Here is an 18,736-nt window from a genome sequence, read left to right on the forward strand (position 1 = left end):
GTCCCCTTAGGAATCTATCCCTGTCCCTCCTCTTCCCTCAATGTCCCGCTTCCCTTCTCACTGTCCTTATGTCCCCTTAGGAATCTATCCCTGTCCCTCCTCTTCCCTCAATGTCCCGCTTCCCTTCTCACTCTCCTTATGTCTGTTTTTCTATTTGTCTGTCTGACAGCCTAACTACTGTAGCCAGGACCGTCTGCACCTCAGCTCAGATTCCTCCATTACCCATCAGCCCCTAATACAGTAGTAAGGGGATACGGAGGACTTTAGTAATGCAGCCTTGTGTCAATAACCCACCAATTCCTCAGTAATGGGCTGTGAACTGTCTGAAAGAGGGGGCTTGATAAAGATCTATGGGCCTCTGTTTGTAATGTCTAGACACCAGTCTATTCCAACATAATGGTCTCTCCCTTGGGACCTGGTTTAGATGTGGGTCTGTTTGTAATGTCTAGACACCAGTCTATTCCAACATAATGGTCTCTCCCTTGGGACCTGGTTTAGATGTGGCTCTGTTTGTAATGTCTAGACACCAGTCTATTCCAACATAATGGTCTCTCCCTTGGGACCTGGTTTAGATGTGGCTCTGTTTGTAATGTCTAGACACCAGTCTATTCCAACATAATGGTCTCTCCCTTGGGACCTGGTTTAGATGTGGGTCTGTTTGTAATGTCTAGACACCAGTCTATTCCAACATAATGGTCTCTCCCTTGGGACCTGGTTTAGATGTGGCTCTGTTTGTAATGTCTAGACACCAGTCTATTCCAACATAATGGTCTCTCCCTTGGGACCTGGTTTAGATTTGGCTCTGTTTGGTGATGTTGGCACAGGCTTTATCTAAACCTAAGTTCACCCTGACCCTTGACCCTAACCTCACCCTGGTCTGTGACCCTAACCTGTGACCCTAACCTCACCTTGACCTGTGAACCTAACCTCACCCTGACCTGTGACCCTAACCTCACCCTGACCTGTGAACCTAACCTCACCCTGACCTGTGAACCTAACCTCACCCTGACCTGTGACCCTAACCTCACCCTGACCTGTGAACCTAACCTCACCCTGACCTGTGACCCTAACCTCACCCTGACCTGTGAACCTAACCTCACCCTGACCTGTGAACCTAACCTCACCCTGACCTGTGACCCTAACCTCACCCTGACCTGTGAACCTAACCTCACCCTGACCTGTGAACCTAACCTCACCCTGACCTGTGACCCTAACCTCACCCTGACCTGTGAACCTAACCTCACCCTGACCTGTGTGTACTGGACTAGACCAGCCATTGGTCTTTTAGACCAGCGAGTTGTCATTGGTCTTACCTGTGTGCCGTCAGGACCAATCAGATCCAGAGCTCCCATCGTACTGTACAGGAAGCGGATAATCTTCTGGAAGTTGTCGTCTCCGATGCTCCAAGAGCCGTCCACCAAGAAGACCAGGTCAGCTTTGGCTGCTTTACAGACTGGGGGAGGGGGGAGGGAGGGAGGGAGGGAGGGAGGGAGGGAGGCAGGGAGGGAGGGAGGGAGGGAGGCAGGGAGGGAGGGACGCAGGGATGCAGGGAGGGAGGGAGGCAGGGAGGGACGCAGGGAGGGAAGGAAGGAGGGAGGGAGGGAGGGAGGGAGGCAGGCAGGCAGGGAGGGAGGGAGGGAGGGAGGGAGGGAGGGAGGGAGGGAGGGAGAGGGAGGGAGGGAGGGAGGGAGGGAGGCAGGCAGGCAGGGAGGGAGGGAGGCAGGGAGGGAGGGACGCAGGGATGCAGGGAGGGAGGGAGGCAGGGAGGGACGCAGGGAGGGAAGGAAGGAGGGAGGGAGGCAGGCAGGCAGGCAGGCAGGCAGGCAGGCAGGCAGGCAGGCAGGCAGGCAGGCAGGCAGGCAGGCAGGGAGGGAGGTAGGGAGGGAGGTAGGGAGGGAAGGAGGGAGGGATGCAGGGAGGGAAGGAGGGAGGGAGGGAGGGAGGGAGGGAGGGAGGCAGGCAGGCAGGCAGGCAGGCAGGCAGGCAGGCAGGCAGGCAGGCAGGCAGGCAGCCAGGCAGCCAGGCAGGCAGGCAGGCAGGGAGGGAGGGAGGGAGGGAGGGAGGGAGGGAGGGAGGGAGGGAGGGAGGGAGGGAGGGAGGAGGGAGGGAGGGAGGGAGGGAGGGAGGGAGGGAGGGGAGGGAGGGAGGCAGGGAGGCAGGGAGAGAGGGAAGGAAGGAGGGAAATGAGATATGGAACTAGGTTAGAGAAGAATTCCAAACACAGAAACAGAAGCCTCAACTCTTCAGTCTCAATACAACAGGCCAGCTGGTAAGCCTCAACTCTTCAGACTCAATACAACAGGCCAGCTGGTAAGCCTCAACTCTTCAGTCTCAATACAACAGGCCAGCTGGTAAGCCTCAACTCTTCAGTCTCAATACAACAGGCCAGCTGGTAAGCCTCAACTCTTCAGTCACAATACAACAGGCCAGCTGGTAAGCCTCAACTCTTCAGTCTCAATACAACAGGCCAGCTGGTAAGCCGCAACTCTTCAGTCTCATTACAACAGGCCAGCTAGTAAGCCTCAACTATCCAGTCTCATTACAACAGGCCAGCTGGTAAGCCTCAACTCTTCAGTCTCAATACAACAGGCCAGCTGGTAAGCCTCAACACTTCAGTCTCAATACAACAGGCCAGCTGGTAAGCCTCAACTCTCCAGTCTCAATACAACAGGCCAGCTGGTAAGCCTCAACACTTCAGTCTCAGTACAACAGGCCAGCTGGTAAGCCTCAACTCTTCAGTCTCAATACAACAGGCCAGCTGGTAAGCCTCAACCCTTCATTCTCATTACAACAGGCTAGCTGGTAAGTCTCAACTCTTTAGTCTCAATACAACAGGCCAGCTGGTAAGCCTCAACTCTTCAGTCTCAATACAACAGGCCAGCTGGTAAGCCTCAACTCTTCAGTCTCATTACAACAGGCCAGCTGGTAAGCCTCAACTCTTCAGTCTCAATACAACAGGCCAGCTGGTAAGCCTCAACTCTCCAGTCTCAATACAACAGGCCAGCTGGTAAGCCTCAACTCTTCAGTCTCAATACAACAGGCCAGCTGGTAAGCCTCAACTCTCCAGTCTCATTACAATAGGCCAGCTGGTAAGCCTCAACACTTCAGTCTCAGTACAACAGGCCAGCTGGTAATGCTCAACACTTCAGTCTCAGTACAACAGGCCAGCTGGTAAGCCTCAACTCTCCCGTCTCATTACAACAGGCCAGCTGGTAAGCCTCAACCCTTCAGTCTCATTACAACAGGCCAGCTGGTGGTGAGTGGTGATGAACTATCTAACTATCTGTCTCCTCCAGAAGCTTTATCTACTTCCTACTACACAGAGACAGATAAGATCTTTCTTCGTGCTAATTAAAGGTCCAAAGCAGCCATTTTTATCTCAATATATCTGTCTGAGTGGCGAGAGGAAAACTGAAAACTACAGTAGTTGTTATTGGCAGAGAGGTTTGGAACACTCTTTCTTATTGGTCTATTAACGATGTCACCAGGCAGGCTAAAACTCTATCCCACCAAAACAGGCTGTCTGTTCAAACAGCTCTTACACTAAAATGGCTTTATCATCATTTTCACAATTTCACAGTATTATTCCAACCTCATAGTGTGGAAATATATATAACAAACTGGAAAATCAAATTTTTGACTGCGCTGTGCCTTTAATATTCAGTTAGTGTATTCTCCAGCTATATACAGACTTCAGTCAAACTGGGAGAAGATCGGTCTCTCAGAATGTGAGGAACGGTTAGAGCTGGCCGGTCTCTCAGAATGTGAGGAACGGTTAGAGCTGGCCGGTCTCTCAGAATGTGAGGAACGGTTAGAGCTGGCCGGTCTCTCAGAATGTGAGGAACGGTTAGAGCTGGCCGGTCTCTCAGAATGTGAGGAACGGTTAGAGCTGGCCGGTCTCTCAGAATGTGAGGAACGGTTAGAGCTGGTCGGTCTCTCAGAATGTGAGGAACGGTTAGAGCTGGCCGGTCTCTCAGAATGTGAGGAACGGTTAGAGCTGGCCGGTCTCTCAGAATGTGAGGAACGGTTAGAGCTGGCCGGTCTCTCAGAATGTGAGGAACGGTTAGAGCTGGCCGGTCTCTCAGAATGTGAGGAACGGTTAGAGCTGGCCGGTCTCTCAGAATGTGAGGAAGGGTTAGAGCTGGCCGGTCTCTCAGAATGTGAGGAACGGTTAGAGCTGGCCGGTCTCTCAGAATGTGAGGAACGGTTAGAGCTGGCCGGTCTCTCAGAATGTGAGGAACGGTTAGAGCTGGCCGGTCTCTCAGAATGTGAGGAACGGTTAGAGCTGGCCGGTCTCTCAGAATGTGAAGAACGGTTAGAGCTGGCCGGTCTCTCAGAATGTGAGGAACGGTTAGAGCTGGCCGGTCTCTCAGAATGTGAGGAACGGTTAGAGCTGGCCGGTTTCTCAGAATGTGAGGAACGGTTAGAGCTGGCCGGTCTCTCAGAATGTGAGGAACGGTTAGAGCTGGCCGGTCTCTCAGAATGTGAGGAACGGTTAGAGCTGGCCGGTCTCTCAGAATGTGAGGAACGGTTAGAGCTGGCCGGTCTCTCAGAATGTGAGGAACGGCTAGAGCTGGCCGGTCTCTCAGAATGTGAGGAAGGGTTAGAGCTGGCCGGTCTCTCAGAATGTGAGGAACGGTTAGAGCTGGCCGGTCTCTCAGACAGTAAGCTGACGCTGATTTAGCCAGTTCTCTAATGCTAGGAAGAAGTATAGCTTGCCGGTCCTTGGCACAAGAAGGACCATAGCTTGTCGGTGCCTGGTACAAAGAAGGTTGAGAAACACTGGGCTACACTTTTAGACAAAAGGGTTCCAAAAGGGTTCTTTGGCTGTCCCCATTGGAGAACCTTTTTTGGTTCCAGGTAGAACCCTTTTTGGTTCCAGGTAGAACCCTCTGTGAAAAGGGTTCTACATTGAACCCAAAAGTGTTCTACCTGGAACCAAAAGGGTTTTACTTGGAACCAAAAAGGTTCTACCTGGAACCAAAACGGGTTCTTTGGAGACAGCCGAAGAACTCTTTTAGGATCAAAGATAGGTCATTTTTTCTAAGAGTGTAGAGGAATGGCAAGAGGAATGTCTGGCCTGGTTGATCTTTGTTTAAACAAGCCAGAGAGTTAGAATTGTAACATTAAATTGACTGGTACAAACCTCTAGAGGTGGGACAAATGTGTTAAGTCTGAAGTGCTTAGAATTATAGCAGAGTTCTTAGAATAGTGGGAGAGATCTTAAGGGAAGGTTCTTATGGCAGGGTTCTAATCAAACCGGACAGGAAGTATCGACAGGATGGGAGGAAGGCTTGATACACAGCCAGGCAGCAGTGCACCATGGGGGGATAGAAGTGTGCAAGGCTCTTTCTCAATTTGTCTTTCATCGATTTAACCGATTCCTCCCACCCTCTATCCTCGCCTCATTCACAAAACGCATTGGAGAAGATCCAAGGTCCCGCCCATCGAACCTTCTCCTCCAATGCGATTGAGAAGAAGTTGAGTACTTCTGACTTCTACTATTATTAGGAGCTAGAGATAATATCCAAAATGCAATATTCAACTAATCCCCGCTGAAAAAACGACCTTGAGAACTTTGCTGTGAATACATTGATAAAAGCTAAAGATGTTTTCACTCTATTATGGTGCTGTAAAAACCACGTTCTTATTTCTCATTTATTTCAACCTGTGAAGAACTTATACTTATCACAAATCTGATGATTACAGTTCATTTAAAAATGGACCAGGACTTAAACCCCCAGGGGGCTGTCTGCCTATAATATTTGGTAGTGTGTATATGAAGGTCAGTAGAGGAGGGAGGAAGAAAAGCCTCAGCTAATGTAATAAGTAATGCATGCAGATGCTGTGTAAATATGTACAGACTGGAGCTGCTGCTTGTCTGAGCCGCACTGAAAATGTTTGATAAGATCCTGGATACTCCCCAAGAAAGAAGACTTAAAAAGCTGATAAGATACTGGATAATCCCCAAGAAAGAAGACTTAAAAAATGTATAAAATACTGGATACCCCTGAAGAAAGAAGACTTAAAAAGTTGATAAGATACTGGATACCCCCCAAGAAAGAAGACTTAAAAAGTTGATAAGATACTGGATACCCCCCAAGAAAGAAGACTTAAAGTTGATAAGATACTGGATACCCCCCAAGAAAGAAGACTTAAAAAGTTGATAAGATACTGGATACCCCTCAAGAAAGAAGACTTAAAGTTGATAAGATACTGGATACCCCTCAAGAAACAAGACTTAAAGTTGATAAGATACTGGATACCCCTCAAGAAAGAAGACTTAAAAAGTTGTATTTATCTCCAAAAACTCTTCCTCAGCTGAATAAATACCACCAAGTACCGGTACTTGTTTGGTGATTGTATAATGTGGTTCATCTGGTATAAAAGTTATATATATATTTTAATCTGTGGTACCTCAGTGTGCTGAAGTAAAGGTGAGCTGTCATCAGAGATGTAGTGTGGGTTTGAGAAAGGTCACACTATGGTGGGGACAGCAGGGGAGAGTGTGTGTGGCAGCTCTTCTCTCTTACCTTCCTTGGCGGGCGGTATGGTCGGTAGGGGGGGTGACGTGGGTGGTGGTGTCGGTGGCTGGGTGGGGACGGGGACTAGAATACACAGAGAGACAAGCACATAAATCATCACGGTACATCCATCATACCTCTCTATCCACACACACACACCTACCAGTGTCCACCTACCTCTCCCATGCTGTCCCTAAACAATGCCTCTCTTTTGGATAAGCCAGGGAGGTTTTTCTGTGGTGAGTGATAGCAGCAGTAGCAGCAGCTGCAGCAGCAGTGTAACCTCCTCCTGGGAGGAGAGCAGCTATCTGTATCCCTGGCAGCGAGTGAGCATCTCCTGTCCCTAAACAGACCAGTTCTCCCCACCTCATTGCCTTGCCAATGGCCTGCATCATTAGCCTACTATTGTTGCTTCTAAGTGACAGTCGTGCTGCAGGGGCTGACGACGTGTCCTAAATGACACCCTATCCCCCTTGTAAATGTAGGGAATAGGCTACCATTTGGGATGCAACCTAAAGGGAGGTGAAATGAGTTGTGGCTGGTGCTCAGCCCACAGGCAGAGAGCAGCTCTGGGGGGAAGGTTTCATTTACCAGACAAAAGGAGAGAAAGCATGCCTTGTCTTCACTGAGCTGAGCTGATCTATAGGCCAGTCAGTCGTAAGCCACAACAGCCATCCAAGGTAATTGGGGGGGGGGGGCTGGAGGCCTGCTCTGTGGCCTGGAGCAACACTGGAATGATTGGTTCTATGGTTTCTCACTGCTCTTCTGTTTCAATGTGTAACATACAGTATGACATGTCCTCTTCATTTCTACTGCCAATAAATCCAATGTTCATAGCTGGTAATTCTGTTCTACTCCCATAAGAGAGATTTGGAGTGAAGTTGACACCTAGGTGTTGTATCCATGATGAGAGTGTTGAGGTCAGTTGGTACATACGTGTTGTATCCATGATGAGAGTGTTGAGGTCAGTTGGTACATACGTGTTGTATCCATGATGAGAGTGTTGAGGTCAGTTGGTACATACGTGTTGTATCCATGATGAGAGTGTTGAGGTCAGTTGGTACATACGTGTTGTATCCATGATGAGAGTGTTGAGGTCAGTTGGTACATACGTGTTGTATCCATGATGAGAGTGTTGAGGTCAGTTGGTACATACGTGTTGTATCCATGATGAGAGTGTTGAGGTCAGTTGGTACATACGTGTTGTATCCATGATGAGAGTGTTGAGGTCAGTTGGTACATACGTGTTGTATCCATGATGAGAGTGTTGAGGTCAGTTGGTACATACGTGTTGTATCCATGATGAGAGTGTTGAGGTCAGTTGGTACATACGTGTTGTATCCATGATGAGAGTGTTGAGGTCAGTTGGTACATACGTGTTGTAGTGATGGTGGTGACGGCGGGCCCCTCCATGTCCTGTAGCTGGGTGGAAACGCTGATCTTATACTGGCTGTTAGGGGTCAGATCATAGAAACACTGTCTAGAAGCAGAGCCTCCAACACTCACTTCCTGTTTCTGGCCATCTGGAGAGACAACAACAATCAACAACAACAATCAACAATCAACATGTCAGAGAGGCATGTCTCTTCTTTTAATACATTTCTATCTGAACGTACCACAACCTACTGAACACAACCCTGGTGACACCTGATTACAAAACAAAACATCTGTTTAAATAGAGTTCTATGGAAGAACAGAGTTCTATGGAAGAACAGAGTTCTATGGAAGAACAGAGTTCTATGGAAGACCAGCGTTCTATGGAAGAACAGAGTTCTATGGAAGACCAGAGTTCTATGGAAGAACAGTGTTCTATGGAAGAACAGTGTTCTATGGAAGAACAGTGTTCTATGGAAGACCAGAGTTCTATGGAAGAACAGTGTTTTATGGAAGAACAGTGTTCTATGGAAGAACAGTGTTCTATGGAAGAACAGAGTTCTATGGAAGAACAGTGTTCTATGGAAGAACATAGTTCTCTGGTAGAACAGTGTGGACCTCTAATGTTAGCATCATTGAAGCCAAAGACAGAGTGAACTGGCACACACGAGACTAATGGTGTCCATTCATCAACTTCATTATTGCAATTATTTTCCAAAGGTGTCTTCTTGCCATTATAAATTAAATCGAGACTCTGCCACATTGGATGAAACCTCTTTTAGAAAAATGTTTTCAGCAGCTGAAACATCTTGAAGCAGCCAGTTGAGGCAAACACACACACGCCCCCACTCGCACACACACACACACACACACACACACACACACACACACACACACACACACACACACACACACACACACACACACACACACACACACACACACACACACACACACACACACACACCATTCCTATGTATTTAACATGATCTGTGGCTCCTGCAGTCAGATATCCTGGGCCACTGATCTGTACGTGACCCAGTCAGTCAGAATCAGAACAGAGGACAATAGATCTAAAGAATGTGGAACTCTGCCTTCTAGATGTTCTCTAGCTGCTCCTGCATTCTAAATTCTAATTCCTCAAATCTCTCCTTCCAGGGATTTCCTCCTCGCGTCTGTCTGTCTGTCTGGCAGGGACAGAGGCCGTACTTTATCTGCATCTCAAATGGCACCCTATTCCCTATATAGTGCACTACTTTAGATCAGAGCCCTATGAGCCCTGGTCTTAGCTAGCCGGAGCTGAATGACAAAAAGGATACACAGATTTGTATTTTCTTTCATTTCGAAAATAAATGCTAAACAGGAAGAATTAAAAAAATATATAATCATTTCTCAGAATTCTGTTATATTGGAAACAGATCAGGGATAATGTGTCTCTGCATCCCAGTTCCAGAAGGAGATTTACGAGGGTTCTCCTTTACAGTCTAGATGATTCCACGTAATAATGTCCAGGAATAGGGACCACAGAAACACTAATCCAATAACGGTATAAACCAAATATGTACCAGAGTCGTATGACTGCTGATTCCTGAGCTAAACAACTGGATGGGATGTTTTCACTGACAGAACCTTTTAAAACCCAGCTATGTGGAAGATGATCACACGTCTGGCTAAAACATCAACCCCCCCAACAAATACCACCCTCCTTATTATACACTCGGTCATTGATTTAACCAGTGGTTTTATTGTTTGTTGTCCAGTCACATATCTGGACAGAAAATAGAGATTTCCTCAATATTAACCAGTTGTCATGAAGTGTAAAACTGATCATTATTAGATAATTATTAGATGACTGTTACAACTGACTTCTTTACATCACATTCATTACAATTAGCTTGCTACACTCCTTATATACTTGAAATAGACTCCAGAGAGAATACACACACACACACACACACACACACACACACACACACACACACACACACACACACACACACACACACACACACACACACACACACACACACACACACACACACACACACACACACACACACACACACACACACACACCTGATCCTACAAACAGCAAACCCTTGTCAGACAGATGTTACAGTACAGGTAGCATGGATCCATAGTAGAACACGGGGTAAATAACATAATGGTTATTATGCTATGCTGTCACTAACCACACAGAGCTGAACACATCCTGCCATGCTGTCACTAACCACACAGAGCTGAACACAACCTGCCATGCTGTCACTAACCACACAGAGCTGAACACAACCTGCCATGCTGTCACTAACCACACAGAGCTGAACACAACCTGCCATGCTGTCACTAACCACACAGAGCTGAACACAACCTGCCATGCTGTCACTAACCACACAGAGCTGAACACAACCTGCCATGCTGTCACTAACCACACAGAGCTGAACACAACCTGCCATGCTGTCACTAACCACACAGAGCTGAACACAACCTGCCATGCTGTCACTAACCACACAGAGCTGAACACAACCTGCCATGCTGTCACTAACCACACAGAGCTGAACACAACCTGCCATGCTGTCACTAACCACACAGAGCTGAACACAACCTGCCATGCTGTCACTAACCACACAGAGCTGAACACAACCTGCCATGCTGTCACTAACCACACAGAGCTGAACACAACCTGCCATGCTGTCACTAACCACCCAGCACATTACTACTTTATACCTGCCTAGCAGTCAATCAACTGTGCTCCTACAATATCAGTGAGCTATGAGATAGAACTAATTCCAAAGAGACCCAGACAGAGCATGTTAAGGCATACGGAAGGAATAGAGGCAGGGACCCAGACGGAGCACGTTAAGGCATACGGAAGGAATAGAGGCAGAGACCCAGACGGAGCACGTTAAGGCATACGGAAGGAATAGAGACAGGGACCCAGACGGAGCACGTTAAGGCATACGGAAGGAATAGAGGCAGGGACCCAGACGGAGCACGTTAAGGCATACGGAAGGAATAGAGACAGGGACCCAGACGGAGCACGTTAAGGCATACGGAAGGAATAGAGACAGGGACCCAGACGGAGCACGTTAAGGCATACGGAAGGAATAGAGGCAGAGACCCAGACGGAGCACGTTAAGGCATACGGAAGGAATAGAGGCAGGGACCCAGACGGAGCACGTTAAGGCATATGGAAGGAATAGAGGCAGGGACCCAGACGGAGCACGTTAAGGCATATGGAAGGAATAGAGGCAGGGACCCAGACGGAGCACGTTAAGGTATACGGAAGGAATAGAGGCAGGGACCCAGACGGAGCACGTGAACTTCTTTGGGAATGGGGGGGCAGTATTGAGTAGCTTGGATGAATAAGGTGCCCAGAGTGAACTGCCTGCTACTCAGGCCCAGAAGCTAGAATATGCATATAATTAGTAGGTTTGGATAGAAAACAATCTAAAGTTTCCAAAACTGTTAAAATAATGTCTGTGAGTATAACATAACTCATATGGCAGGCAAAAACCTGAGAAAAATCCAACCAGGAAGTGGGAAATCTGAGGTTTGTAGATTTTTTTAAGTGATTGCCTATCCAATATACTGTGTTTATGGGGTCAGATTGCACTTCCTAAGGCTTCCAATAGATGTCAACAGTCTTTAGAACGTTGTTTCAGGCTTCTACTGTGAAAGGGGAGCAAATAAGAGCTGTTTGAACCAGGGGTCTGGCTGAAATCCTCGAGTTTTTTATCGTGAGCGGCCGTGGGCGCGAGCTCCGTTCCCTTTCCTTTCTAAAGACAAAGGACTTGTCCGGTTGGAATATAATTTAAGGTTTATGATAAAAAACATCCTAAAGATTGATTATATACATCATTTGACATGTTTCTACGAACTATAATGGAACTTTTTTGACTTTTCGTCTGGACTTTGTGAGCGCGCCTTGTGCATTTGGATTACTGGACTAAACGCACGAACAAAAAGGAGGTATTTGAACATAAAGATGAAGTTTATCGAACAAAACAAACATTTATTGTTTAACATGGAGACCTGGGAGTGCTATCAGATGAAGATCATCAAAGGTTAGTGATTCATTTTAATGCTATTTCTGACTTTTGTGACACCTCTCCTTGGTTGGAAAATGGCTGTATGGTTTTCTGTGGCTAGGCGCTGACCTAACATAATCGCATGGTGTGCTTTCACCATAAAGCCTTTTTGAAATCTGACACAGCGGTTGCATTAAGGAGAAGTTTATCTTTAATCGTATGTTAAACACTTGTATTTTTCATCAATGTTTATTTATGAGTATTTCTGTAATTTGATGTGGCTCTCTGCACTTTCACCGGATGTTTGTTTGAGACAATGCATTTCTGAACATAACGCGCCAATTTCAAATGAGATTTTTGGACATGAAGATGAACTTTATCGAACAAAACACACATTTATTGTCTAACATGGAGTCCTGGCGTCCCACGCTAGCGTCCCACGAATCCCAGAGAGGTTTAAGGCATATGGAAGAAATAGAGACAGGGACCCAGACGGAGCAAGTTAAGGCATACGGAAGGAATAGAGGCAGGATCTGGTTTTAATATTGGAACAGATCTCAAACCTCCTGTGTTTAGAGAGATAAACGGAGAGAGCAGGAGACAGAGACAGAGAGAGAGAGAGAGAGGGGGGAGAAGAGACAGAGAGAGAAAGGAAGAGAGAGAGAGAGAGAGACAGAGGGGGACAGAGAGAGGGGGAGGGAGAAAGAGAAAGAGAGAGAAAGGAAGAGAGAGAGAGAGAGAGACAGAGAGACAGAGAGAGGGGGGAGGGAGATAGAGAAAGGAAGAGAGAGAGACAGAAAGACAGAGGGGACAGAGAGAGGGGGGAGGGAGATAGAGAAAGAGAGAGAAAGGAAGAGCTGAGGATTTGGTGGATTTGAAGATAAGCTCCTGTGTGAGGTTTGGGGAGATGGAAATGGGCAATAAAAGAGAAAATAGAGAAAGTACTTAAAGCTTGATGCTAAGAAGTGGCAGCAACACTGTCAGAGCACGGGAGGAACATAACTACTCTAAGAAGTGACATAGCAACACTGTCAGAGCACAAGAGGAACATAACTACTCTAAGAAGTGACATAGCAACACTGTCAGAGGATGGGAGAAACACAACTACTCTAAGAAGTGACATAGCAACACTGTCAGAGCACAGGAGGAACACAACTACTCTAAGAAGTGACATAGCAACACTGTCAGAGGATGGGAGAAACACAACTACTCTAAGAAGTGACATAGCAACACTGTCAGAGCACGGGAGAAACACAACTACTCTAAGAAGTGACATAGCAACACTGTCAGAGCACAGGAGAAACACAACTACTCTAAGAAGTGGCATAGCAACACTGTCAGAGGACGGGAGGAACACAACTACTCTAAGAAGTGGCATAGCAATCACTGTCAGAGCACAGGAGAAACACAACTACTCTAAGAAGTGACATAGCAACACTGTCAGAGCACAAGAGGAACACAACTACTCTAAGAAGTGGCATAGCAACACTGTCAGAGCACAGGAGAAACACAACTACTCTAAGAAGTGACATAGCAACACTGTCAGAGCACAAGAGGAACATAACTACTCTAAGAAGTGGCATAACAACACTGTCAGAGCACAGGAGAAACACAACTACTCTAAGAAGTGACATAGCAACACTGTCAGAGGATGGGAGAAACACAACTACTCTAAGAAGTGACATAGCAACACTGTCAGAGCACAGGAGAAACACAACTACTCTAAGAAGTGACATAGCAACAATGTCAGAGCACAGGAGAAACACAACTACTCTAAGAAGTGACATAGCAACACTGTCAGAGCACAGGAGAAACACAACTACTCTAAGAAGTGACATAGCAACACTGTCAGAGGATGGGAGAAACACAACTACTCTAAGAAGTGACATAGCAACACTGTCAGAGGATGGGAGAAACACAACTACTCTAAGAAGTGACATAGCAACACTGTCAGAGGATGGGAGAAACACAACTACTCTAAGAAGTGACATAGCAACACTGTCAGAGCACAAGAGGAACATAACTACTCTAAGAAGTGACATAGCAACACTGTCAGAGGATGGGAGAAACACAACTACTCTAAGAAGTGACATAGCAACACTGTCAGAGGATGGGAGAAACACAACTACTCTAAGAAGTGACATAGCAACACTGTCAGAGCACAGGAGAAACACAACTACTCTAAGAAGTGACATAGCAACAATGTCAGAGCACAGGAGAAACACAACTACTCTAAGAAGTGACATAGCAACACTGTCAGAGCACGGGAGGAACACAACTACTCTAAGAAGTGACATAGCAACACTGTCAGAGCACGGGAGGAACACAACTACTCTTTATGTCCATGATAAGACCCTATGGCATTTAATGACTACACAACGGTTTCATCCTCTTCCTATGTCCAAGTCTAGGTGAAAGACATGTACATTAAACTATAACATGAAGGAGAAGGCCGAGTCAAAAACACATGGACATTCAGCTATAACATGAAGGAGAAGGCCTAGTTAAAAACACATGGACATTCAGCTATAACATGAAGGAGAAGACCTAGTTAAAAACACATGGACATTCAGCTATAACATGAAGGAGAAGACCTAGTTAAAAACACATGGACATTCAGCTATAACATGAAGGAGAAGGCCTAGTCAAAAACACATGGACATTCAGCTATAACATGAAGGAGAAGGCCTAGTTAAAAACACATGGACATTCAGCTATAACATGAAGGAGAAGGCCTAGTTAAAAACACATGGACATTCAGCTATAACATGAAGGAGAAGGCCTAGTTAAAAACACATGGACATTCAGCTATAACATGAAGGAGAAGGCCTAGTTAAAAACACATGGACATTCAGCTATAACATGAAGGAGAAGGCCTAGTTAAAAACACATGGACATTCAGCTATAACATGAAGGAGAAGGCCTAGTTAAAAACACATGGACATTCAGCTATAACATGAAGGAGAAGACCTAGTTAAAAACACATGGACATTCAGCTATAACATGAAGGAGAAGACCTAGTTAAAAACACATGGACATTCAGCTATAACATGAAGGAGAAGACCTAGTTAAAAACACATGGACATTCAGCTATAACATGAAGGAGAAGGCCTAGTTAAAAACACATGGACATTCAGCTATAACATGAAGGAGAAGGCCTAGTTAAAAACACATGGACATTCAGCTATAACATGAAGGAGAAGGCCTAGTTAAAAACACATGGACATTCAGCTATAACATGAAGGAGAAGGCCTAGTTAAAAACACATGGACATTCAGCTATAACATGAAGGAGAAGGCCTAGTTAAAAACACATGGACATTCAGCTATAACATGAAGGAGAAGGCCTAGTTAAAAACACATGGACATTCAGCTATAACATGAAGGAGAAGGCCTAGTTAAAAACACATGGACATTCAGCTATAACATGAAGGAGAAGGCCTAGTTAAAAACACATGGACATTCAGCTATAACATGAAGGAGAAGGCCTAGTTAAAAACACATGGACATTCAGCTATAACATGAAGGAGAAGGCCTAGTTAAAAACACATGGACATTCAGCTATAACATGAAGGAGAAGACCTAGTTAAAAACACATGGACATTCAGCTATAACATGAAGGAGAAGGCCTAGTTAAAAACACATGGACATTCAGCTATAACATGAAGGAGAAGGCCTAGTTAAAAACACATGGACATTCAGCTATAACATGAAGGAGAAGGCCTAGTCAAAAACACATGGACATTCAGCTATAACATGAAGGAGAAGGCCTAGTTAAAAACACATGGACATTCAGCTATAACATGAAGGAGAAGGCCTAGTTAAAAACACATGGACATTCAGCTATAACATGAAGGAGAAGGCCTAGTTAAAAACACATGGACATTCAGCTATAACATGAAGGAGAAGGCCTAGTTAAAAACACATGGACATTCAGCTATAACATGAAGGAGAAGGCCTAGTTAAAAACACATGGACATTCAGCTATAACATGAAGGAGAAGGCCTAGTTAAAAACACATGGACATTCAGCTATAACATGAAGGAGAAGGCCTAGTCAAAAACACATGGACATTCAGCTATAACATGAAGGAGAAGGCCTAGTTAAAAACACATGGACATTCAGCTATAACATGAAGGAGAAGGCCTAGTTAAAAACACATGGACATTCAGCTATAACATGAAGGAGAAGGCCTAGTTAAAAACACATGGACATTCAGCTATAACATGAAGGAGAAGACCTAGTTAAAAACACATGGACATTCAGCTATAACATGAAGGAGAAGGCCTAGTTAAAAACACATGGACATTCAGCTATAACATGAAGGAGAAGGCCTAGTTAAAAACACATGGACATTCAGCTATAACATGAAGGAGAAGGCCGAGTTAAAAACACATGGACATTCAGCTATAACATGAAGGAGAAGGCCTAGTTAAAAACACATGGACATTCAGCTATAACATGAAGGAGAAGGCCTAGTCAAAAACACATGGACATTCAGCTATAACATGAAGGAGAAGGCCTAGTTAAAAACACATGGACATTCAGCTATAACATGAAGGAGAAGGCCTAGTTAAAAACACATGGACATTCAGCTATAACATGAAGGAGAAGGCCTAGTTAAAAACACATGGACATTCAGCTATAACATGAAGGAGAAGGCCTAGTTAAAAACACATGGACATTCAGCTATAACATGAAGGAGAAGGCCTAGTTAAAAACACATGGACATTCAGCTATAACATGAAGGAGAAGGCCTAGTTAAAAACACATGGACATTCAGCTATAACATGAAGGAGAAGGCCTAGTTAAAAACACATGGAGTTGGTAAAGGAGAAGTGCTACTCACTGAGCAGAGACTCGATGACCACCCTGTAGAGGTCAGCCTGACGATGGGGCTGCCACTGGACACACATACTGGACCTCATCACCTGGTAGGTGTTCAGGTTGGTCACGCCCAGATACACTGAGGAGACAGAGACAGAGACAGAGACAGAGACAGAGAGAGAGACAGAGACAGAGAGACAGAGACAGAGAGACAGAGACAGAGAGACAGAGACAGAGAGACAGAGACAGAGACAGAGACAGAGACAGAGACAGAGACAGAGACAGAGAGTAGAGAGTAGAGAGTAGAGCGAGAGAGAGAGACAGAGAGAGAGAGAGAGAGAGAGAGAGAGAGAGAGAGAGAGAGAGAGAGAGGAAGAGAGAGAGTGAGAGAGAGAGAGAGAGAGAGAGAGAGAGAGAGAGAGATAATCACGATGACAGAATAACATCACTATTACCATTACAATCACATCAAATCACTATCACAATCACTATCACTATCACATCAAATCAATCACTATCACATCAAATCACAATCACATCACTATCACATCACAATCACTATCACATCAAATCACTATCACATCAAATAACAATCACATCAAATCACTATCACATCAAATCACTATCACATCACATCACTATCACATCAAATAACAATCACATCACATCAAATCACTATCAAATCACATCAAATCACGATCACATCAAATCACAATCACGATCACAATCATGACCCCACCACATCACTATGGACAGTAACATCATGAAGGAACTGAAGCCAACAGCTGACGGAGAATTGCAATCTTTCAACCTATCTATTGGTACTGATAGATAAAGACCAGGAAGCTGATAGTATTGATAAGGTGTCATAATGAAACACAATCAATCCAGCTGTGTAGGCATGTGTGTCTTTAAGGAATTCATTTCATCCACTCAAATAAATAACTCATTGTGATTTATGGGAAGAATCAATATGAACTAACGTCCAACTTCTGAGTCCTATCCAACGCGCATTTGTTATCAAAGAAAAGAAAGGCTATTAATCTTAGTGATTAAATAGTATATGACGTTTTGATAGAGAGCAATAAGTTCAAATCTATTCCCCAATCTTTATGAAAGCTATTAGGAACCGTAAACAGTTTATAGAGTGTAAACAGTCTCTAGAAACTTCTCTGTTCCGTACAACAAACATGTTCTGAAAAACAAAAGCTGCCACAACAAACTCATCTTTTTAAATTATTATTCATTGTTTCATTTTAGAGGAGCAGAAGTTGTTTCCATCTGATTTACACTATACACTTTTCAACGAAATTTCAATGAATCATACAGCTAAACAATCTGACAAAGTAACATATGAATTTCTAGAACAGAACGACAACATGTACCAGCCATAAAATCAAAGAGCTATGACACAGCTGTCATTAAGACACATCCTGTACACAGCGTATTCACATTCTACAACTACTATATCTATACACTTTGTTACCTGTCTTCCGAAAGGGAAAGTCATGAAAACACATGGCAGGTGGATTATCTTTCCTCCTTGTGAATAATGTATATGACAGCCTTTGGATTTGTCCTAAATAGCATCCTATTCCCTATAGAGTGCACTACTTTTGACCAGAGTCCTATGGGAGCACTATATGGGGAATAGGGAACCATTTGAGACCAGAGTCCTGCACTATATAGGGAATAGGGAACCGTTTGAGACCAGAGTCCTGCACTATATAGGGAATAGGGAACCATTTGAGACCAGAGTCCTATGGGAGCACTATATAGGGAATAGGGAACCGTTTGAGACCAGAGTCCTATGGGTGCACTATATAGGGAGTAGGGAACCGTTTGAGACCAGAGTCCTGCACTATATAGGGAATAGGGAACCGTTTGAGACCAGAGTCCTGCACTATATAGGGAATAGGGAACCGTTTGAGACCAGAGTCCTGCACTATATAGGGAATAGGGAACCGTTTGAGACCAGAGTCCT

General features: G+C 45.1%; 1 protein-coding gene across 3 annotated transcripts in view; it reads right to left on the reverse strand.

Moving 5' to 3' along the window:
* Nucleotides 1-18,736, reverse strand: part of LOC106597401 (collagen alpha-1(XIV) chain) — a 232,517-nt gene that overhangs the window by 133,024 nt on the left and 80,757 nt on the right. For all 3 annotated transcript variants that reach the window (XM_082975949.1, XM_082975951.1, XM_082975950.1), the window contains exons 20-23: nt 16,775-16,891; nt 7,901-8,047; nt 6,534-6,608; nt 1,314-1,453 (exon numbers count right to left, since the gene is read on the reverse strand). In XM_082975949.1, coding sequence (XP_082832075.1) covers nt 1,314-1,453; nt 6,534-6,608; nt 7,901-8,047; nt 16,775-16,891 — 479 coding nt within the window. The remainder of the gene's footprint in view (nt 1-1,313; nt 1,454-6,533; nt 6,609-7,900; nt 8,048-16,774; nt 16,892-18,736) is intronic.

Source organism: Salmo salar, chromosome 05 (genome assembly GCF_965601325.2).
Source record: "Salmo salar chromosome 05, fSalSal1, whole genome shotgun sequence".
NCBI classification, from domain to species: domain Eukaryota; kingdom Metazoa; phylum Chordata; class Actinopteri; order Salmoniformes; family Salmonidae; genus Salmo; species Salmo salar.